Consider the following 23765-nt stretch of genomic DNA (forward strand, 5'->3'; position numbering starts at 1 on the left):
CAGAACGCCTTGTCTCTTCTTGCTTCCTTTTCCTCTCATACTCACAGCCCCTGGATTGCAATCCCTAAATAAAACACTGGCTTGATGTGTTAGTTTGATTCTATTTTTCTAGAAAACATAAACAAAAATAATCAAGTTCAGTTTCTCTTCATAGGACCACTGCTTCTTGGATTATATTGTGTGTGTTCCAAAAGATAATGGCTGAAAATAATCACACACACATTAAAAATAATTTGTTTATTCCCCTTAGAACTGTGTGGTTTGTTTGAAAAGAAAATGAAACTTTTTTGTTTGTTTGTTTTGGTTTTGGTTTTTCGAGACAGGGTTCTCTGTGTAGCCTTGACTGTCCTGGACTCACTTTGTAGTCCAGGCTGGCCTCGAACCCACAGCGATCCACCTGCCTCTGCCTCCCAAGTGCTGGGATTAAAGGCATGCGCCACCACGCCTGGCTGAAAATGAAACTATTGAGAGAGTCCTTGATGATAAAAAAAGAAAAGAAAAGAAATTCAAAGCCAGGAACTCAAAACTGGCCTCACTCTTGAATGTCTTGTTTCCTGAGTGTCTCACAGGAACCTTCCCTTTGCCCATGTTTGGGACCCCATTTTCTTTCTTCTCTCTCCTCCTCCTCCTCCTCCTCCTCCTCCTCCTCCTCCTCCTCCTCCTCCTCTTCTTTTCTATCTCTTGCTCTCCTTCTCTCAGTATTTTGAGACAGGGTTTCTCTGTGTCACCCTGGATGTCCTGGACTCTCTTTGCAGACAGCAATCCTCCCTCCTCTGCCTCCTGCGTGCTGGGATTACAGGGTACACCCCACCCCACCTCCCTCCTCTGCCTCCTGCGTGCTGGGATAACAGGGTACACCCCACCACACCTGGCAGAGCCCCCATTCTCACTCAGGCTATATGATTACTTTCTAATTTATCTTTCTGTTTTCAGCTGACTACTGCCATCAAGTAAGTAGTCCTAAGACTGATTTTTATCTTGCTCCCCATTGTTAGGATTAAAAATGAAATGCCATGCAACCGATATGATATGGAGAAATTTATTATAGAGGCGTGGGGAGAGAGGGGAGAGGAGTTAGGGTCTGAGTGGGCCAGGAGGGTAGAGAGTCAAGAGACAGATGGTGGGAGAGGGAGGCAGGGAAAGAGGGACCCCTTAGGAAGAGTCCAAGAGAGAGCTGAGGTGGCAGCTTTGTCCTTTTCATCCTGGGCCCTGGCGGCAGGTGATGACATCAGAGGTTGCTAAGCAATCTAGAGGCAGGCCGCTTATATGCCAACACCCATGTTCAAAAACCTTTAGTAACTTTTCGTTGCTCAGAAAACGATGCTTAGAGATCCTTCTAAAACCACCCTCAGATGACTCTGTGACGACAGCAGAAGCCTGGTGCTCAAAGTCCTATAAACTGTTGACCAAGCTGGACCCCTCTGGGGAACAGGGTATGAGACATAACTTGAGGGAGTCAGTTGTTGTCATGGTCAATGCTAAATGCTACACAGAGAGTGACAGCCATGGTCAGGGGGCCACAGATGTCCAGGGTGGGAGCAAATAGCACTGGGTAATAGAAGCTGAGAAGTAGAAAAAAAAAATAACAGAAAGTACCACAGAGTAAGGCTAGCAGAGGCGAGTCTCAACAGAAGACATCAGCAGGGTAGAAACAGCACTTCTCCATGGAATGACCCAGAAGGCAACTGAGTTGTTTGCCTGATCCAGTGGCCACTGGCCATTGTGTCCACTTAGCTTGTGGTACCCTGAGTTCAGCTCTGTTCTAGAAATGAAACTGTTGCCTCTTGAGATTTCTACCAAGCCAGATCAAGGCAGGAACCTGAACATAGAATCAATTGAGGCTTTGAAAATAGGTGGTTAGGACTTATCTACAGGGCACAGGCAGGGCTGTGGGTAGCTGGGGTGTTAGGCACTCACAGACTCGTACTGGTAGAGGCCAGGGGTGAAGAGAAAAGGGCGTGAAAGCCCAGAAAGAACAGTAACTATGGAGGACCATGACTATCGCTGAGAGCGATCGGGAGCACCCTGCTGAAGAAAGAAGAGGCACCTCCCTGTCTCTTCCTCTCCGACACTTGGTAATGTTTCCCATTTAGTTAGAGGACAGTGGAACCCAGGCGTGTTCTACATGGGGGTAACGGGCAGAGAGGACTATGATAGCTCCCTGTCTCCCCCATAAAGGCCCAGAGCCTAATCTTCAGAACCCAGGGGTATGTACTGCAGTCCGTGACAAAAGAAGCACTTCAGCTGAGGGTCCTGAGAGGAGAGGCTTAGCCCACATTCTGGGTGGGCAGTGGCACAGGGGAGTAGCAGGGGGAGTTTTACAACAGTAAAGGAGGAGTTGATGCAACCACAGAAACAGATTGGACCGGAGTGGCCAGGAGCCCAGGGGAGCCTGAGGCTATCAGTAGTTGCAAGCAGCAAGAGACAGATCATCCCCTCTCCCAGGCTCAAGAGACCCACACCTTCATTTCAGACACGTGGACTCTAGAACTGTGAGAAGACAAAATGCTGTTGCTTTAAGTCAACCAGTTCGTGCTAATTTGTTACAAGAAACCAACAGAAGCCAAATGAACCCTAAATAGCACAGAATCTATTCATATCAAATGGCACAGTGGTGTCCATGGTCCTGTTGGGTGGACACTCCTTTTTTATTTTAATTTTAATTTTATTTATTTATTCAGATTACAACTCAATTGTTATCCCATCACTTGTATCCTCCCGTTCCTCCCTCCCTCCCGCTTTCACCCTATTCCCCTCCCCTAGGTCTAAGACCGAGGGGGACCTCCTCCCCCACTATATGGTCATGGGCTATCAATTCTCATCTTGGTAGCCTGCTTATTCTTTCTTTGAGTGCCACCAGGCCTCCCCACCAAGGGGAGGTGGTCAGATATGGGGCACCAGAGTTACCTACCTTTTCTATTCCATTTGGAAGTTCTGCTGGGAGCCTTAATACACTTCACATCACAGGCTCCCAAATCACAGTAGCTTTCATGTGCAAATGTCCTTTCATTGAGACAAGAGTATATAGCCTTCTTCAGACCCAGAACCTGTCTCTTGCGCCTTGGGAGCCCACAGAGCTCCTGACACATTTCCTTACGCGGAGTCATCGGTAACCGAGGAAGAAAGCTTCCATTTGCCCATCTGTAAATGGAAAAGAACAACGGCTAACTCGCCTCACAGAGGTAATGGTGGCAGTGTTTCCTGAAAACAATTCCTGTAACAGAAATGATGTATCTGAAGCACTTACTCCTACTAGAACAATTCCTTAGGAAAAAAATTACATTTTGTTCTAGCAAGCCCTCTATTCTACACTGAGCTAACCCTGCCAGCAGTTCTCCCCAACGAAGACGAAGCCAGGGCTAATTAAGAAACAGAAGAAGGCTGGGGCTGGGAGGTAGGGGCTGGGGGCTGGGAGGTAGGGGCTGGGGCTGGGGCTGGGGCTGGGGCTGGGGCTGGGGGCTGGGGCTGGGGCTGGGGCTGGGGCCGGGGCCGGGGCCAGGGCCGGGGCCGGGGCTAGGGCTGGGGCTGGGGCTGGGGCTGGGGCTGGGGAGGTAGGGGCTGGGACTGGGGAGGTAGGGGCTGGGGCTGGGGGTGTGCAATGGTAGAATTCCTGTCTAGTGTGGTTAAAGCCCTTGGTATTCTAACTGTTCCCAGGACTGAAAAAACAAACAAACAAACAAACAAAAATCAGCAAACAAGCAGGCAAATAAACAAAAAGAAAAACTTGAGACTGAAATACAAGGGCCAAGAGACCTTGTGTCATATAATAAACACTTAATAATGAACTAGGATGCAAAAACACAGTCTATAGATGCTGAGGAAATAGGATAAGGCACAATCCCTAATAAGCAATTATGACAAAATATGATGAATGTGTGCACACCTGTGAGTATGTGTGCATGTCCATATATGCAGAAGGGTGTCAGGGGTCTTTCTCATCACTTTTCCACCTCTATTTTGGTATGTGTTATGTGTGTGAGAGAGGAAGAGGATTACTGATCCTAGAGATAGACTGTGATGCTGGCAAGTCACAGGGATCTTCCTGTCTTCCTGTCTCCACTTCCACGGTGCTGGGATTCTAGGTGCTTTCTACATGGGCTCTGGAGATTCGAACCTGGTTCCTCATGCTTGTGCAACAAGCCCTTCACTGACTGAGCCAAGCCCCTTCCCCCTCAGCCCCAATGAAAGCTTTTTATAATGTGAAATGCTAGGGGGATCAGAAAGAAAGGAAGGATTAACTCTAGACAAGAGTCTCCCAAGGAGCCACTTTCAAGCTAGTTTTTTTTCTGGGATTTCATCAGGCAGAGGCAAAGTCTGGGGCATTCCAAGACCAAAAGAAACAACTGCCTGTGCAGTTGCCAAGCAAGCCACACCCTGTTCGGTCCCATTGTATCCGCAAAGGCCTATTTTTTACACATTGTCCTTACAGGCACTTTTTACCACAAGAAGAGAATGTGGGCTACGTCTCTTCTTTGCAATCGGGCATTTTATAGGTCAAAGAAAGGAGACTGAGGAGGGAACATGGAGGTTGACTTCCGGTGAGCCCAGAATCCACCCAAGGAGAAGAAATGGAAGCCCCTTCCCTTTCCTGGTTTCTGAAAACGCAACAGAGGCTGCCCCAGTGTGTGCAGCGGGTCCTTGAGAGCCCATTAGAAGGCAGGAGGGAATGAGAACACCCCAACCAGAGACGCTGTTTTGCAACAAACACGCCTTGACTAGGATGGAGGGCCCCTCTGCCTCCCCCCATCCCCCCCTCCCGCTGACCTTCAGCTCCCTCTACTGAGAGGCAGGCACCACCCAGCCTCTCTCCCGACCAGCCCTGCTAGGCCTCTGAGACCAGATCTTGCTCCTTGTGAGTGGGAGGGAAAAACCTCTCGGGGAAAGCAGCCAGGGCAGAGGAGAGGCCAGCAGATTCCTACCGAGGGCCACAGGGGTCCCGCTCCTCACCGTGGAGCATCCACAGGGAAACGGGAAGCTAGAATCCCAGCCTCCCAGTCTGCATCCCTGTCTTTGTTTTCCCAGGAAGCCTCTACCTTGCAGACCCTGCCAGAAGGCCTGCGGCATTTTCATGAAGCAGCAATAACAGGGACAGAGCGTTCTCGCCTGCCGGAGCCTGCTGGCTGGTCACTCTTTCCGCTGCCTTTGTTTCCATGCATCATTCCTCTCGCTTGCTTCTCAGATTCCTCCGGCTTTGAAAAAGCCACACAACGACAGACACCACCCAACAGGCTGGCAGGCATCTCTGACTTGCATCCTGCCCTAAGCATTGACACGGATCCAGAGCATCCAGAAAGGGACCACCTCCTGGCGATGCAGCTGGCAAAGGTAGAGCTTTAAGTACCACCCTGTGGACTGATAGACACATCCTGCTGCATTATTCAAATAATGCAGTGCCTGGTTGTGGTGCACATCCAGAACCCCAGCTCTTTGAAGGGGTGAGGCAGGAGGATGGCAGTGTCTACACCACCCTGTCTCAAATTAAAAAACAAACAAACAAACAAAACAAAACAAAAAACTGGAAAGAGAAAACCAAAAATATATCTGCAAGGTTTGTTGAGCAAACCTTCTTAAACAACCCAAGCAGGGCCAAGAGACACGCCCAACCAAAGACGGAGAGGTTTCTTACGACAGTTGCAACGTGAGTTCTCTGGCTCATGGCTCACGTGTTAAGACTTGGTGCCAGCTGGTAGCGCTGCTTTAGGAGACTGTCAAACTGTGTGGCAGGAGATGTGACTGGCCGAGGTGAGTCATTGAGGGTGGGAGTTTGCGGGTTACAGCCTAGCCCCATTTCCATCGAGCTCTCTGCTTCCTGCCAGCCACAGCGTGAATAATCTCCCAAACACCAAACCACCGCAACGCCACCGTCTCCCCTCCACCATGGACCATGCTGCCTGAAACCAGGAACCAATGTAAGCCCTTCCTCCCTTAAACTGATGCTGTCAGGCCTGTGGTCACCGTGACGTAAAGGTAACCAACCAGCACCTGCCGGTGTGTTAGACTGTCGAACATAAGCATGCGCAGTACAGAGAGGATCTCAGTTGCTTAAACATCCAAACCCCGTTCCCAACCGTTCTCTTAAGCCACCTCTCTCGGAATCGACGAGAGAAAGCCCCAGGTAGATATTTACTTTCTAATAATTTAAAATATTTTACATGTATTTATTTAGTGTGTGTGGGCCGAAGCATGGATGTAGAGGTCAGAGGACAACCTGAGGGAGTCAGTCCTCGCCTCTTACTTTGTGGGGCTGGGGCATCGAACTCAGGCCATCCGTTGGTGGCAAGCACCTCTCCCACTGAGCAATCCCTCCAGCCTGGTGTTGAATTTATAAACTTGGTGATATTGGTTCTCAATGTGGGAGCAAGAGACATTCTCATAAGTTATTGATGAGAGAGAGAGAGAAAAAAATGGTCCACCTAATGGTCAGAATAGCTTTGAAAGCCACTTGGTAAAGTCGAAAGTGCAGATCCGTTTCGGGAAATTTCCATCCTAATTTATACCCCCAGACGAACTGCCACATGTTTCTCAGGAGACGTACACAAGGATGTGGGTGACATAAAGACCTGAAATCTCAAAAAACCTCAAAGCAACAACAAAACTATTGACATGAATTCTACTAAGGGGAGACTAGGGTCTAAAACAGTTACCCAGCAGGACAACAGCGTTTCAACAATCCATAGTACAGTACTATCACGTTATAATGAACAGAATAGTTCTATTACTGTCAGATACATACATCTCAAAGTCATGATGGTGAGAAAAAGGCTATAGGAAAATACACATACTACTTACATACTTGATTAACATTCCATGCCAACATTTAGTGTAGTTAAAAGTATTTTTAAAAGATCAGTTACTTCTGGGGAAAGTTGAGATGAAAAGGACTCTGGAAACTAGATACTTTCTTTTTAAAAAAACTATGAAAGGGCCAGGGATGGTGGTGCATGCCTTTAGTCCCAGCACTCAGGAGGCAGAGGCAGACAGATCTCTGTGAGTTCGAGGCCAGCCTGGTCTACAAAGTGAGTCCAGGACAGTCAAGGCTACACAGAGAAACCCTGTCTTGAAAAACTAAAACAAAAAAAACCCCAAAAGATCCTGGATAATGGATTTATATCCTACAAGTGACTCTGACAAATGTGGCCAGCATAGCAAAAGGCTCTTATAAGATCCTCAGAATTCTTACTTATGAAAAACAAGCATTTTTTTTATATAGTGAGTCATCTCCATAAACATAGGTGCCAATGAGCCCTCTTGGAAAGGTGTGCAATTGATGTGCCTTTCATTAGTGGAAAAGTCACACTGGTTCACTTATGCTGTCTTATCCAGCTGCCCCTGTGACCTTCTGAGCTTCAGAGTGTCCTAAAAACAATCAAAGATACAGTGGGGGAAGGATAGATGTTGAGCCACATGTGGACATAATTATAATCATACCCAGAAACTCCCAAGATGGGCAGAAAATTAGATAAAAATGGTAATGTGGTTATCCTCCTGCGCCCCATCATTTGACAGCATGACACAGCAGCTCTGCAGCAGGGAGCCTGGGATCTGTGTTTCAAAAGACTTTCCAAGAAATTCTGAGGATCAGCCAGGCTTGAGAAATGGCAGCCACCTCTGGTTATATTCTGCCAGTGTTTCCAAAGAAATTGGGCAGGTGAAAATAAAGCAAACATGAAAGGAAGAAAGGAGGCAGAGAGCAGGGAAGGAGGGCAGAGCAAGCCTCCGACTCTTCCTCACCTTCCTGCCAGGCTCTTCCTGCCTTCTCCGGCCTTGAAGTGTCTTCTGCTCTCCGTGGTCCTCATCTGGCAAGTATGCACTTCCTGGTTTGTTCCTAACATGGCTCCTGTTTATCCAGTAAGCTTAACCTATGCTATAAGCACCTTAGGACATCTTTGTATTTTCTATAGTGTTTAACACAGGCCTCAGAGAGCAAGCAGCCGTATTTAAGAACACATCAAGTTCAGAAATGTGTTAAGGTACAAAATAAATGCGCAGAATCAACTGTATTTTTATAAGCTAGCAGCGACATCCAGTATAATCCCTAGCAAAATCCCAACATCTTTGGCAAAAATTGACAAGCTGGTTGAAAAGTCATATGGAAGTCATAGCTCACAATAGGCACAGCATCCTTGAAAAAGAACGGAGATGGAAGATGAGTATTTCCCAGTTTCAAAACCTACAGTAATCTGATATAAGGTATGAGGGCACCTATAGAGACCACCAAAGAATTGATGGTATAGCCAGGAAGCGGTGGCACACACCTTTAATCCCAGCACTCAGGAGCCAGAGGCAGGCAGATCTCTGTGAATTCGAGGCTAGCCTGGGCTACAGGGTGAGTTCCAGGACAGCCAGGGCTACACTAGAAAAACCAAGCAGGTGGGGGCAGGGGGAGAAATGATGGTATGGAGATGGAATTGACATTATGGCCAATTTCAGACAAGGTGCCAAAACAACTTAATAGAGGAGAAATACGCTGTTTTTCTGCTTGTTGTTTGTTTGTTTGTTTGTCTTTGGTCCTGGGGTTTGAACCTCACACGTGATAAGTGAGCACTCTACCATGGAGCTGTCCCCTTGTCGCTCAGTTTTCACTTTTTATCACCCAGGCTGGCCTTGAACTCATTCTGTAGCCTGGGCTGGCCTTGAACTCACAGTTCTCCTTCCTCAGCCTCCCAATTGGCTGGGATTACAGGACTTGTGGCATAGGCCCAGTTAAAAACAAATGGTGCCAGGACAGCTGAATGTCTACATGCTGAAGAGCACAGCGGGGCTCTCTTCAGCACTATTCTCCCTCGCAATACTATGCAAAATACAGCGTATATGTATGGAAATGCCTTCATGAAACCCACCGTTTTGTACTCTAATACAAAAAAATCAGTAAGATACTAATTCAAAGTGAATCACTGCCCTGAATGTAATAGTTAAAGCTTTACATTTCTTCTTTCTTTCTTTATTCCTTTCTTCTTTTCTTTCATTCTTTCTTTCTTAGTGTCTTACTGCGTAGCCTGACACGTTTGGAAGAGACTGGCTCTGGATTTGTGGCGATCCTCCTGCCTCTGCCTTCTGAGTGCTGAGACTGCAGGTGTGTGCTACTGTGCCTGGCATAGAACTAACTGTTCCTTCTGGGATGGAGATGTAGCTCAGTGGTAGATGATGTGGGACGCCCTGTGTTCAGTCCACAGCCAAATAAATAAGTAGCTCCCCAGAGGAAACAGGGGTGTAAGGGAATTGTATCACCAAAACAAAAGTGTCAAAGTTAAAAAAAAAATCAATTGGATTCTAAAAGTAAAATGTTTCTGTTTCATGGGCCAGTAAGACAGCTCGGATGACCTCATTTCAGTCCTTAGAACACGGTGGACAGAGAGAACTGAGCCCCGAAAGCTGTCCTCTGACCTCCATGTGTGCACCATGAGGTACTCACACATATACACATATGAATAATAATAATAAAACACTTGTGTTTCAAAGGACGCCATCAAGATAATAAAAGGGCAAATTATGGAATGGAAGATAAGCCTTTCCAGATATCTGACAAGGACCTTATATTCAGAGAACATGAAACCCATCAGAACTCATTATATATTAAAAAAAATAAGTAAAACATCAACAATTGCCAGGTGTGGTGGCACACTCCTGTAATCCTAGCACTGGGGAGGAGGAGCAGGCGGATCACTGTGAGTTTGAGGTCAGCCAGGATGAGTCCAAGACAGCCAATGCTACACAGAGAAACCCTGTATTGAAAAATAAATAAATAAATAAATAAATAAATAAATAAAAATCCACAAGAAATCTGAGGGCATGGTGACACACACCTTTAATCCCAGCACTCAGGAGGCAGAGTTTGAGGTCAGACTGGTCTACGGAGTCCAGGACAGCCAAGGATAACACAGAGAAACCCTGTCTGGAAAATAAATAAATAAATAAATAAATAAATAAATCTGAATAAACATCAGAAAATAGATACACATGGCCTGTGTTTGTATCTATGCATGCAGACAGATGCTCAACACCATTAGTCAATTAAGAAAGCACAAATCAAATCCCAGATACAGTCTTCACACCCACAAAAATGCCCACGACAATACCCACTGTGAGTGAAGATATCAACTGTCATATAATGCTACTGAGTACACAGAATGGAACAGTGACTTGGAAAGCTATACGGCAGTTCCTCAAAATGCTGAGCTACGCAGCTACTGGGCAATTCTTTTCTAAGCACACATATACCAAAACGCGTATCCAAACAAATACTTGTGTATAAATGCTCATAACAGCATTATGTATAATGAATGAAAAGTAAAGACAACCCATGTTTATAAAGTGAAGAATGGCTAAACAAAATCTGTCTAACCGTGCAAAGACACATGCTGATAGGTGCTACAATACAGGCAAACCTTGAGATCACTGTGCTAAATGAAAGAAACCAGTCACAAAAGTAGATGGGTGGCCCTCCGAGGGCAGGGAGCTTCTTCAGAGGCACTGGAAATGTTCTGGAACTGAGTAGCTGTGAGTGTGACAATGCTTTGAAACACTAAGCTGTCTATTTAAATAGGCAGCTTTTATAGTATGTGAAATATATACCTCAATAGCTATAAAAGAAGTGAAAACTAGATAACCCCGTTTTGCATTCTAGCTCAATTACTCTTGCTGAGTTTATTACGTTCCTTCCCCTTAGGGCCTGGGCATTTCCTGTCTCACTGAGCGTCTGTACTCTCACTGTGCTGGCTCCTCTGCTGTTGCTATGATGAAACATCATCACCAAGACAGCTTGTAGAAGACAGTTTCCTTGGGTTTAGAGTTCCAAAGGACTAAGAATCCTATGACAGGGGATCATGGCACAGGTGCCAACATGGACAACAGCTCATATCCCCAACTGCGAGCAGAAAGCAGATGGCGCAAACTGGGAATGAATGGCTTGTGGCTTTGAAATCTCAACACCACCCCTCGCCCACCCCAATGACATACTTCCTCCAGAAAGGCCACACCTCCTAAACCTACCCAAGCAGGGCCACCAACTTAGGGGACCAAGTATTCAAACACCTGAGCCTATAGGGACCATCACAATTGGCTTCTCATGATTTAGTTCTCCGGCATCCCTCATCCACTGTGTGTGATTGTCCCCATTCCTACTTATTATTATTGTGGTGGCTTGAATGATGTGTCCCCCATAAATTTTGGGTACTTGAGTATTTGGTTCTTAGTTGGTGGCTGTTCAGGAAGGATTAGGAGGTGTGGTCTTGCTGAAAGAAGTTATGTCCCCCGGGGGCAGGCTCTGGCCGTGAGGTTTCAAGTCGACTGCCATTCCCAGTGTAGTCTCTGGCCCTTGCTTGCAGATCAAGATGTGAGCAGTCAGCTGGCTTCAGCCGCCACCATGCCTTGGCTGAAACCATCATGGACTCACCCTCTGAAACCATAAAGCTCAATTAAATACTGTCCTTTGTAAGTTGCCCTGCTCATGGTGTTGTTTCATAGCCATAGAAAAGTCACTACTACAGTTATCAGCCACCCTGTTTTGCTTTTCCTGTAGCATTAGTCACAACCTGAAACCATCTTGTCTCTTACTTTACAGGCTCCTTGTTTATGTCTTCTCACTAGACTATAAGCTCTGTGAGAGCAGGGGACCTTACCTGCGTGGTTACCGCAGCCACTTGTCATTGCCAGTGCCGGGCATACAGTCAGCATTCAGTAGTATTTATTGCATGCTGCATGAACAGAAGGTGGCCAATCACCAAGCTTCCCTTAACCTCTCTCAATCTTCATTTTTCTAGTGACAAACAGCATAATAATAATTGCACTTAGCCCATGGAAAACAGTGCATGCGGGTCATTACAGACATTAGATAAAGGTGAACAGCGATGACTCTTATGCCGCCTCTCATTGAGATGGTCCACATGATGGCAGCACGCACCCAAACTGAGCCATTTCACTGGAAAATGAATGATTGAGTCCCTTCTTCAGGGGTGGACAAGCTTTGAGTTCAAGGCTGTCAGGATTTGTTCCTCTTTAAAGGAAGTCAATGAGTAACAACCACAGGTATTACATTGTTTCTTTCTTTCAGGGAACTTGGGGTCTGGAAATTGAATGTATGGCATAATGGAACTATTCTCTTCCATTCAGATCCATGCCAGGCCAATAGCTGTAATTGTTACTGGGGTTAACTCATTTGTAAAGAAAACAATGAAAAAGGAAAAGAGACAGAGGAATACCAAGTAACAATGCCATCTCTTAAGTGAAAGAGAGATTGGGCAGATCTTTTATCTGTTGATAATAATGTACTAACTTTTTATCCACATGTCTAATAGTCCACAAGAACTTAGTGAATGCCCATTGAGTACAAATACAATAGCCGCTTGATGTTTGACCTTCCTTGGTGGCTTATAAAAGCTGGGAGTGAATGGGACCGTGAAACAGATGAGGGGTGCCGTGGCGTGCAGAAACAGGTCATGCAGATGGCAAGTGACTTCTACCTACTGCTCAGCATCCATGCCGAGGCTTGGGCTTTCGCAGTGCCTCTCACTAAAAGTCGGGGAGAGTCTCAGCTCGGGAAGCTACCTTTGACTGACTGTTGTGAAAGAAATGATATGGTACAGTGGCATATCCATCAGGAAAATTATGGTTATGATCCAGGAACAAGTGACCCTGAAAACCTCAATGCCTTATAGCATCAGCTGACGAGTCAGTCGTGCGTCTGGCCCATCAGAAGTCCGCCGTGATGCTTGTCTTCACTCTGAGGCCCGCACCGAGGGAGCAGCTGTTATCCAAAACACAAAAAGGGAACAGAAAGACAGCAAGTGAGGCTGCCCCACATGGATGCACCTCGTTTCCATCACCTGCATTTCACTGGCTGAAGACAGCAAGGTAAGGGGGTACCATCTTCTGATAAAGAAGAAACTTGGAATGTTATGAGAAAGACATAACCTACTATAGCTGTCTTCGCAAAATTTAGAACTTGGTGGGGAAAATGTCCTAAGAGGCCTCAGTTTTAAATTTCAAAATGTACTTTTGGCTAGAGAGAAAAACGAAATAAATACCTATGAGATGCAATTGCAAATATACTGTAAAACTGGGCGTGGTGGCACATACCTTTAATCCCAGCCCTCAGGAGGCAGAGGCAGGTGGATCGCTGTGAGTTTGAGGCCAGTCTGGTCTACAAAGCAAGTCTAGGACAGCCAAGGCTACACAGAGAGAGATCTTGTCCTGAAAAACAAAAAAACAAAACCCAGCAAATACACTATAATAAATGACCATATAGATATAGCTATATAGATATAAAGATATTGAACACTAGAGTCTAGATACAGAAAAATATGCATAAAAATGAAAATAAGGGCTGGAGAGATGGCTCAGAGGTTGAGAGCACTGACTGTTCTTCCAGAGTTCCTGAGTTCAATTCCCAGCAACCACATATATAATGTGATCTATTGCCCTCTTCTGGCATGCAGGCATATATGCAGGCAGAACACTGTGTATGAAATAAATAAATAAATAAATAAATAAATAAATCTTTTAAAAAATGAAAATAAACATACTCTTTGAGAAGCCTGGCTTTTAAGAGAATGTAGTGTAGATGACTCTTCTCTCAGACCTCAGCAGACTCTTCCTCGCCCTCCTGGGCCCCAATCACAGAATGACTGCATGACTTTCCCTGAGGACTGAGGGAGGCATCTGTCTTTCCGGAAACTGCTGCCTGTGCAGCTGATGACCTATTGGATGCTGGGAAAGTGCTGGTTCCTGATAGCACTGGTGATGTAGAGTCTTTGTTTTTGTTTTTTCGAGACAGGGTTTCTCTGTGTAGCGTTGGCTGTCCTAGACTCACTTTGTAGACCAGGCTAGCCTTGAACTCACAGCAATCCACCTGCCTCTGCCTCCCGAGTGCTGGGATTAAAGGCGTGTGCCGCCACCCCCCCACCCCCCCACCCCCGCTCGGTGATGTTCAGTCTTAACAGCACTGTTTTCTGGGAGGCGCATATTTGTTTACCAGCATGTGTCATGGCTATGTTTTCTTAAGCCCAGAGACCCCAAGGACTCACAATTTGTAAAAGAACTATGCTGTTTAAGGGCTGAGCTGTGTACCCACAAGCTAATACATGTTAAAGTCCAAACCCCTGGCACCTCAAAAAACAGCACTATGTGGAGATAAGCGTTTTCAAGAGATAGTTCAACTAAAATGCGGCCTTTAGGGTGGGGTCTTATCCAAAGAGGATAGTCATGGTCAGAGCTGAACTCCATGGCAGAGCACTTGCCTTCCATGTGCAGGGACCAGGGTTTAGAGTCCCAGCACCCCAAAACAAATAAAAAGGCAGGTTCCCCCCCCCCCCCCCCCCCGTGCAGGGGTTCAACCAGAACGTAGGAAAAAGCTCAATTGGAAACACTGGTCTTGGACTGGCAGCTTCTGGAACCATGAGCAATTTCTCTTACTCAAATGAACCGCTCTATGGAGTGTTCTCAGGCGGCCCTCTGGACTACCACGGCGGTACTTTTGGATATCAAACAGGGATGTGGTAGGTAGGAAAGGCACAGCGTTCTTCCTTCCCCTGTGCGAGAGGTGAACCCAGAGGCTTCAACGTTTTGGCTTTTCACAGAGAAGGTATGTGGTGTCTCCCTCTGCTCCTCCCTGGTGTCGGGGTTGGTAATGTGAAAAAGCTTTGTGAGAGGACATCCTTCACGGTGGCTATGGTGCACAGGTTCTGAAAAGCCCTCACCTTTGGGAGCACCCTATTCACCACCCCCAAAAGAAGGTCTCTCTAGGGATTTTCACTAATTGGTAGAAATTGATCCAGATGTGCTTAAAATGAGGGGGAAATGTCATTTTAAATGATGCTTAATTACAGAGAACCTTTAATAACATGGAGAAATGATTATATTATCACTTAAGTAAAAAAATGAGCATGCAAAATTAAACTGCATAGACAGGACCACCTTACCTATGTAATCGCGCACATAAGAGAGAGACTGACTAGAAATAAGGCAATGTTAACATCAGCTTTTCCTTGTGAGGGGATTATGGGTGACCTCTGCTTTCATCTTTATATTCCTCTGCATTTCTGGATTCTTCATGTTGAGCATGTGTGAGTTTTATAAGCACAAAATGAGCTCACGTTTTAAAGATTGGGAGCGGGGGATGAGTGTATGTAACCCAGTGCCTCAAATGGCATCCATCTCCAGGACACACGAGCTCCTGAGGCACAGCCAAACCCATCAGAACCCTGTGGCCTCTTCTCCCTGCTTTATGGGGCTGGGAATGCTACCTGCAGTTTAGAATCAGTCTCTGAGCTTCCCTTCCCTTCAGACCTCTGCTCTGCCTCTGACCTAAGACTCTTCTTTCTGGAGTCAAAGTTGCCCACACTTTTCTTTTTCTTTTCTTTTCTTTTTTTTTAAATCTACTTATTTGTATACAGTGCTCTGCCTGTATGTACACCTGCAGGCCATAAGAGGGCATCAAATCACATTGTAGATGGCTGTGAGCCACCATGTGGTTGCTGGGAATTGAACTCAGGATCTCTGGAAGAACAGGCAGTGTTCTTAACCTCTGAACCATCTCTCCAGCCCCGACCCACACTTTTCTTAACCAATGACCCAACACAGCCTTTCACCCTTCCCACATACCTTGCTCCCAACCTCTTGGACCCTGAAGCTGCCCTCGCACCTGTGGCTTCCACAAGCCACAACATGATAAGCAGGAAATGGGGGGGGGGGGAAGAGTGTTGGCGGAAGTGCTTCTGGAGTTTTCTTCTCTGTGATGTGACTTTCTGGGCTCCTCCTACCTTCCTTCCTGGTCCTCCTCTGCAGTTAAGCAACTCCATCAGGCAGACTCCATCCTTAGCCAACCTCTGTTTCCCTCCCCTCGTTTCTGTCTGTCTGCTCACAGTAAGGCCATCGCCAGGCCTCTGTCTCCTCCAAAGCAAGGTCTTCTTCCTAACCCAGCTTCCAAGCGCAGCTTGCACGAGCCTGTCTCCGTCAGTTGTTATGGCATTCCTATTAGATCTCACGATCGAGATCTTCATCAATAATCAAGGCTGGTCATAGGTAATAGGAGCTGACTAGCATCTCCCTCCCAGTCCTTAGCGCTGATGTGCTACTCTCACCCCACGTCTACTTCCCCAGCCAAGGGATAGTATATCAGTTACTTTCTGTTGCTGTGATAAAATATCATGACCAAAAGCAACCTGGAGAGTTTCTTTTGGCTTTTGGTTCCAGAGAGCTAGAGGGTGCATGACAGCTGGGAAGGCTCCGTATGGACACAGGAGCAGAAAGCTGGCTGCTCATATTTTCTCCATATACGGGAAGATAATAATTACCTTCATTTACCTCCCAAGGCTCCATAACTGTTCCAAACAGCAACGACCTGGAGCCTGGTGTTCAAATATGCGAGTCTAGGGAGATATTTCTCATTCAACCCACCACAGGTGGTGTTAGAAGACCTCCCGGGTCCACGGGAAGCGATTCAGTCGTGAGAACGGAGCCCTCATGAATGGCATCTGTGCCCCTACAAAAGACTCTTTCCATCCCATGAGAAGATGTAAGGGAAGCCAGCAGTTAGTGTCCTACAGTGGCCTGGAAGGACGCTCACCAGAACCTGCTCAAGCTAGTACCCCGACTTGGACTTCCAGCGGTTGCGATTGTGAAAAATAAGAATTTACTTACTATGCACCTGGTCTTTGACATGTTCCTATCACAACTTGAACTAAGATAAAAGTGATATTGTGGTCACTATCTGCTCACTCTTTGTTTGGAGCTTGGGTAAAGAAATGCTACTAATGACATCTCAGCATCTCAAAAAGGAAACAACATATCCCACCACGAAGTGAACATCCTTGTGTTGGTGCATTCAATACCCATGTGTTAGCTTTTTCATCACTGTGACATGATACCTGAGAAACCATCTAAGGAGAGAACCATATGTTCTGCTCACGGTTTCAGAGGTCTCAGCCCAGGCTCAACCATCTCTCCCCTTTCTGAGCCAGGGAGAGGCAGAACACCACAGAGGGAGAAGGTGGAGAAGAAAGCTGGACCATTCTGCAACAGCCGGGAAGCAGAGGGGGGGGGGGCTAGGGCCAAGACACGCCCTCAAAGGTACATCCACAGTAGCTTGCTTCTCCAGACACAGTGCCACCTCCCACAGTTCCACCATCTGATAACCAGTTCAAAGCCCTTAATGGGTTAAACCATTAGATTCAGTCAGCACCTTCCTGATCTAAACTGCCTATAGGAACTCCCTCACTGACACGCCCAGAGGCTTGCTGGCCATCTCTCAGGCCAGTTGAGTTGGCCTGATGACCCATCTCACCCCACAGCCACACGTGTTACCTCCCCCATCACAAACAGGGAAATAAAAGCTCGGAGAAATTAAGAAATTTGTGTAAGGTCTCATAGTTAGCGAGTGGTGAGCATCCATCTAACTTGACAGACCAAGCACTTCTAATGCTCCAGCGCTTGTCTGTGGCTCCCGATGTGGCAACAGCCCCATGTTCCTTAACACCTAGCTATGCTGTGCCTTCACTAACAACCAACTAAGCTGTCAAGCGTGCCGGAAAGTGAAGACAAGGCAACTGAGTGGCAAGACGCCCACTGCTTTTAAAACTGTGGACTAGAAAACACTACACATTAAGAAACATAACTTCCCCCCGATGTCTCAGACATCCTTTTTGCTCCTTTGAGGCAGAATCTTACTCTGTAGCCTAGTCTGACCTGGAACTCATTATGTAGCTCAGGCTAGACTCGAACTCATGGTGACCCTCCATCTCGGGAGCACTGGGGTTGGTGGTGAGAGACCGCACTCCTCTGTGTGAGCCTTTGGCCGGTTACCTCACCTCTTCTGTTCTTCAGTCGGGGCTCTCCAGCTGCCCAGCTGTGGAACAGCTCAGTACCAGCCAGTCCTGCTTACGCTGGACAATACCGTACATCTCTGGCTGGCATCGGAACAACTCTCCCTTAACTACAGCTTGCTATTAAGAAACGAATGTACATCCTACTGCAAACGGGCTGAAAATAACTTAAACAAATAGTGGATTCATCTAACCATACATAAAAGTCAGAGTGAGTTGATGAGCAGAAAGTGATACTAAAATTTAGCTGGCTGGCTTTGTAAACAGACAAGCAAAGAAGACGTTTGACTGACCCCTAAAGACGGTCAGCTGGCCAGCTGGACCACAGTCCTTATTTTGTGTGAGCCAGAAGATACCCAGCTGCCAAGGGACAAGGCAGTGTTTACAGGATCTCAAACCACAGCTACTTTTGTTTCATCTTCCCAACAAAAACTCAGAAAGTACAAGGGCACCCCGCAGGCCACTAAGCACATCCACCATTGTCCCCTAGGGAAATCTGATGTTGAAAAATGGCACTTTTCCAAAATAGTGGTTCAAGCCAGATGAGGAATTACAGAAAAGATGGCCTTCCATGGAAAATGTTCTGCCTCTAAATCCCTAATGTCTTCATTAGGGAACCCAAAACACAGGCAGAGCAGCTGGGCTCCGCTGCTTTGAAGCACTGTGGTACAGGGGGGAGGAGCCATGTGCAGGGCTGGTGACAAGGCAGTTCTCCTTCCAAGCCCGGGCTCTGCCGACATTTAGCTGGGTGATCTTGGCACTCGGTGATCTTGGCAATGGTGCTTCCGGGCCTGACTTGTTAAATGAGACTTGACCCAGACTATGAGGCTTTCTGGTTCTAAAATCCTGCTGTTGTTCATCTTTGGACCAGCACCTTCCATTTGGTTTCACAGAGCGTTTCACAGAGATTCCACTATTCCAGAAGCCACGCCACTCTCCTCTTTGTATTCCTCAGTGGCCTCCCTTACACGTGACTGAAGATAAACCTCCAGGGTGGTATTCAGAATTCCTTGTGACTAGGACATGGCTGTTTATCCCGGCACACCACCTCACTCCAGCCAGTCACCTGCTCTGCTGTCACTACACTCGTGGCCTTGGTGCAATACTGAGCATGCTCCGTGTGCCAGCCACGCTTTCAAGTGCTTACTGGTACTGCTTTCTTTGCTAGAATGTCTTGTACTAATAAAGGCAGAGCTTGCTGCTGTATCAAGCAGGCTGTAATACATCGTTAGATTAACAAAACAAAAGGTTGTTCCTGTGTCATCTAAGAGTCCCCCCAGGTCAAGTCTGTTTCACAGCTTTGCTTCAGAGTTCTTCATTCCCAGCTCATGACAACTGGGAAAGAAAATGGTGCAGAGGCACAGACACTTCCCAGCCTGGTGAGGACGTGGACACACACTTCTGCCCACAGTCCCTTAGTGAGACCTGACCTTGGGCCTCACCTAGTGTTGGAAATTAAAAACTGGTTAGGCTCCTTCCCACCGTCCCTTCAGTGTCATACTGTAGAGGGAGAAGGGCACAATCACGGAGGATCCTGCTTTGTTTCCTTAGGAAAGGCTCCTTCCCGCCAAACATCAGGCCACGTGTGGCTTCCTTCATGACACTTCCTTGTTTGGACAAGCTGAGGCCCTCATGTTCCTAATCCCACTACACCAGGCGCTCTTCTCTCTAATGACACAGTTTTGTGTGATGTGCAGGGCAGCCTGTTCAACTAGACAGACTGTGATTCCCTCCCTCCCTTCCTTCCTTTCCTAAGACAGGCTCTCTAGGTAGCCCAGGTTGGTCTGGAACTCACTATGTAGTCTATGTTGCCTTCCAACTTGTAATCCTCCTGCTTCTATCTCCCACTGTCTGGCACTACGGGCATGTGTGATAAGTAATCTTCACTATCAACTTGACTAAATTTAGAACTATCCAGGAGACAAATTTCTAGACAGGTGTGTGATGTTTCCAGAAAGGTTTAAAGTGGGAGACCTGCCCTAAATGTGGGCAGTGCCAGCCCAGCAGCTGCTGCCAAGGAGAAGCAGAGTTTGAAAGGGTTGAAAGCAAACAACCCATTGCCACTCCTGACTGCAGATGCAGCAGCCACGGTGCAGCTGCTGCCATGCCTTCCCTGCCGAGGTGGGCCACACCCTTAAACTGTCAATCAGAAGAAACCCTCCCTTCCTTATGTTTTAGTCAGGAAACCCTGTCCCAGCAACCAGAAGACTAACAACACAGGAAAGCCGTATTAGTAGCGGTGTTGTCGTTGTGCTGTGGTAACGCTGGCATTGTGGTTGGTAGGCGTTTGGAATCTATGTGGGACGAATGTGGGGGAGGTTGGAGCTGTGGGCTAGAGAAGGCCTAGGCTCTGTGAGCACAGCTTAATGACCCATTCTCGTAGCGGCTTAGGAGACCAGAATGCTGAAAGAAATGTGAACGGTAGATGCTCGGCTCATGAGGTTTTAGAGGGAATAAAGACTTTTTTTGGGGGGAACTGGGCTGGACACCATTCACATTATATTCTGGCAGATAATCTAAGAGTCATTCTCCTGGTGTCCTAAGAACTCGAGTTGGACTGAATTCAAATTCCATGGACTAATTTGCCCACCAGAGAAAATTTCAAAGACAAGATAGCATTTAAGCTGTGGCATAGTTATCAAACCTCATTGTTCTTGTTTCCAACTACGATGAAAACAAGTAAAAGGCCACACAAAAAAAGTACAGTTGGGCAAGGAAAGGAGTATGCGCAAGCTTAAAGCTGCAGCCAAGGTAGGTGCAGAGAAAACAGTGTTAAATTAGTACCATTGAAAAGAAGCCTTGTGCTCGGCACTACAACCATATAAACAGTGTCCTGAGGACAAAGTTCTACTCATAGACTGTTCCAATTGGTGAAAATGCAAATTAGTTCTAAAGGAGAGAGAGCCTGAACTAAGATATAAGTGAAGGCGTGTCTGCTGGAAACCCACAACAAGGGAAGTTTTTTTCCTCTGGTTCAGCCACCAAGGCACAAAGAAGCCACTACACTTGTGATAAAAGGTAGCCAGGCTTTGTCTCAGGTTAGCAATGGAAGTTTAGGCTTTATAAGCATGCAAAATATAAATGTTACAAGGTCATGGAAGCTTACACCAGGGTTCTGGAAAGCCACGGGGACCAAATTGGTGTTAGAGTCCCCGCAAGGAGGTCATGAAAGGCCATCTCACGAAGGTGAAGATGAAGTCCAAGTTGCAGTGGGGACCCCAGGATCTTAGAGATGCCAAGGCCATAGAAAACTCTGGGCGCAGAGTGGAGCTAACCAAAAGAGAGATGGCATGTGCTTTATATAGCAGAGAGGATGTCCAAGACACTGGAGCCCAGATAATTTTGTAATGAGTCCAAAATGCCAGATATGGAGTTTCAAGTTTGATGTTTGCCCAGCTGAGTTTCAGTATTGCTTGGTCCAGTCTTTTCTTGCTGCGTCCCTATCTTTCACTTTCAGAATGGAAATATTTAGTCTGCAGTTTTGTTTTGTTTTATTTTAATTCTTCCTTTTTTCTTTTTTCTTCTTTCTTTCTTTCACGCACATTGGTGTTTTGCCTGTATGTATGTATGTGTGAGGAAGGCAGATATTGGAGTTATAGACAGGTGTGAGCCACATGTGGTTGCTGGGAACTGAACTCAGGACCTTTGGGAGAGCAGCCAGGGCTCTTAACCTCTGAACCATCTCTTCAGCCCTTAGCTGTGACTCATGGAAGCGGGAATCATGTCATTTCATGTTTGTATTCTGAAACCTTAGTAAAGATGCTGACAAGTAGTTTTATATTGACTGAGTGAATTAATAAATGGTTTAAATAAATAGAAATTGCAATGAATAATTACTCTAATGGAAAAAGCTAGTTTTTACAGAACAGACTCACTTGAAAGAAAAAAAAAACAATTCAATATTATCCAAGATGAAGAAAATAAGTTTGCCATACAAGAATCAGATTTATAGTTAATATTTAACATTATTGTTTATTTACAATGTATTTTTCTAATACTCTCCATGTGACAAAGACCTTATACCTATTATTCTTTGTCCTTCTCCAGTACCTAACACACTGTCTACAACAAGTACTCAATAAATATTTTTGAATGCATAAAGAAATGAACATATACATTCATGTAGATTGTACTATTAACCCTGTAAGTCACATAAATGTATAGCCTGATTATAAAAGCAGTCTAGATTAGCCAGCAAAAAGTCACCAACACTAGAAAACAGCTCATACTGCACACCAAGATGTGCCTGCATCAGCTCGACCAGTCCACGTCATTACCCTCTTTATATAAGAAATAAACACAGCACTCGGGAAGCAGAGGCAGCCAGGTCTCCACAAGTTCAAGGCCAGCTTGGTCTACAGAATGAGCTCCAGGACAGCCAGGGCTGCACAGAGAAACCCTGTCTCAAAAACAACAAACAAACAAAAACAAAAACAAAAAGAAATGAACAAACATTACTTTAGGAAGCTAAAACCTCAGTGAAGTAAATGAGGATAAATGGATGTCTCTAAAATGGCTGAACACATATAGTAGGGGAGGAGGTCCCCCTCGGTTACAGAGGGGAAGGGGAATATGGTAAAAGCAGGAGTGAGGGAGGAACGGGAGGATACAAGGGATGGGATAACAATTTAGATGTAATCTGAATAAATTAATTAAATAAAAAATAACATAAAAAATAAAATGGCTGAACAATGAAAGAGCCTTTGTTTTGCTTTCTTGTTGTTTGTTTGTTTGTGTTTTGTTTTTCGAGACAGGATTTCTCTATGTAACAGCCCTGGCTGTCCTAGACTTCCTTTGTAGACCAGATTGGCCTCCAACTCACAGAGATCCACTTGCAATTGGTTAATGAAAGAAATAGGAAGAAAGATTACAGATGATAATGGAACCATGACAACTACAAACAGTAGGCTGATTGAGGAAAAAAAGAAAATTTTTATTTTTTGGAACAGGTTATGGTTTCTGGAGTCTAGTCTAATCTCAAACTAACTCACAATCTTCCTATCAAAGCCTTCCCAACACTGTTAAAGCCTCAAATTCACACATCAAAATCTGTTCCTTAAAATGATATTTAGAAGTGGGAGTTCGTGGAGGTGACCAGCTCACAGGTCCAGAGCCCTTAAGAATGACCCCAAAGGGTCCCCCCTCACCCTCTGGGCCACATGTAGACCCAATGAGACAGTTTCATCCATGAACCAGGAAGCAGCCCTCAACAGACCCCAAAGCTGCTGGTTTCCCACCTCCAAAATGGCGACACAAATGTCTGTTGTTTATAAACCACTCAACTTACGATGTTTTGTTTGAGTAGCCCTCGTGGACTAACACAGGTATGAAACTAAGCCTTGGAATGTTCACAACACCTTCACGTTCTCATAAATCTTAAGTGATAGTTGGGCTAGATAACCTACCTATGTGGCTTCATGCAGCTCCCAAGCCAGGGTTACCATGGGAACCATCAGGTTAGGCAGGCAAGGTGTAAGCCCAAGGGTAGTTTACAGCCAGCATCTTTACATCGTCTCAGTCCAGGTGTCTGGAAGCACTAGAAAGGCAAAAACAAGTCAGTTCCTGTTTGAGCTGAATCACAGCACATCCTGAGATGGAAGGTCCAGGCATGAAGTGAAGGTAGCACGCTTACTTTGCACGCTTTTGGTTACATAGAAGGACAAGACTATATGGTTGCCTTGAGGAACTCTCTGTGACAGAAATTGACATGGGATAGGCACATAGCTCTTGCCCATCCTTCCTAACTTTTCTGGAAGTTGGGCAGGACCGTTGGCCACCTACTTGCAACTAGACGCTAATGGGCGCCAATGTCCTTGCCTCATCACCATGAAGCCTTCTATGCCGTTGTTCTTTGAAGGCTTCCTGTCTCTCCTGCTGAACAGAGGCACCTCGGGGAAGACAGAGGTGACCTTGGGAGAAGGCTGTGTCCCAGGATTACTAGGCTGCTCT

General features: G+C 46.1%; 1 protein-coding gene and 1 long non-coding RNA gene across 7 annotated transcripts in view; one reads left to right on the plus strand and one right to left on the minus strand.

The window, feature by feature from the left end:
- LOC311600108 overlaps positions 1-23765 on the plus strand; it is a 48183-nt gene that overhangs the window by 21753 nt on the left and 2665 nt on the right. Inside the window, exons 3-4 of the long non-coding RNA XR_014780146.1 lie at positions 5027-6115; positions 11760-12849. This is a non-coding gene — a long non-coding RNA (uncharacterized lncRNA). The remainder of the gene's footprint in view (positions 1-5026; positions 6116-11759; positions 12850-23765) is intronic.
- LOC311600101 (uncharacterized protein) overlaps positions 1-23765 on the minus strand; it is a 170813-nt gene that overhangs the window by 11668 nt on the left and 135380 nt on the right. For 3 of the 6 annotated variants that reach the window (XM_084786399.1, XM_084786402.1, XM_084786403.1), the window contains one exon: positions 2912-3141. The exons of 1 other annotated variant lie outside the window; for it this stretch is intronic. In XM_084786399.1, coding sequence (XP_084642525.1) covers positions 2912-3141 — 230 coding nt within the window. Of the gene's footprint in view, positions 1-2911; positions 3142-9803; positions 9893-11618; positions 12743-23221; positions 23353-23765 lie in introns of all 6 variants that reach the window. 2 more of the 6 variants (XR_014780132.1, XR_014780133.1) reach the window with 2 other exon arrangements.

The sequence above is a fragment of the Acomys minous genome, assembly GCF_964271855.1.
Source record: "Acomys minous genome assembly, chromosome: 6".
NCBI classification, from domain to species: domain Eukaryota; kingdom Metazoa; phylum Chordata; class Mammalia; order Rodentia; family Muridae; genus Acomys; species Acomys minous.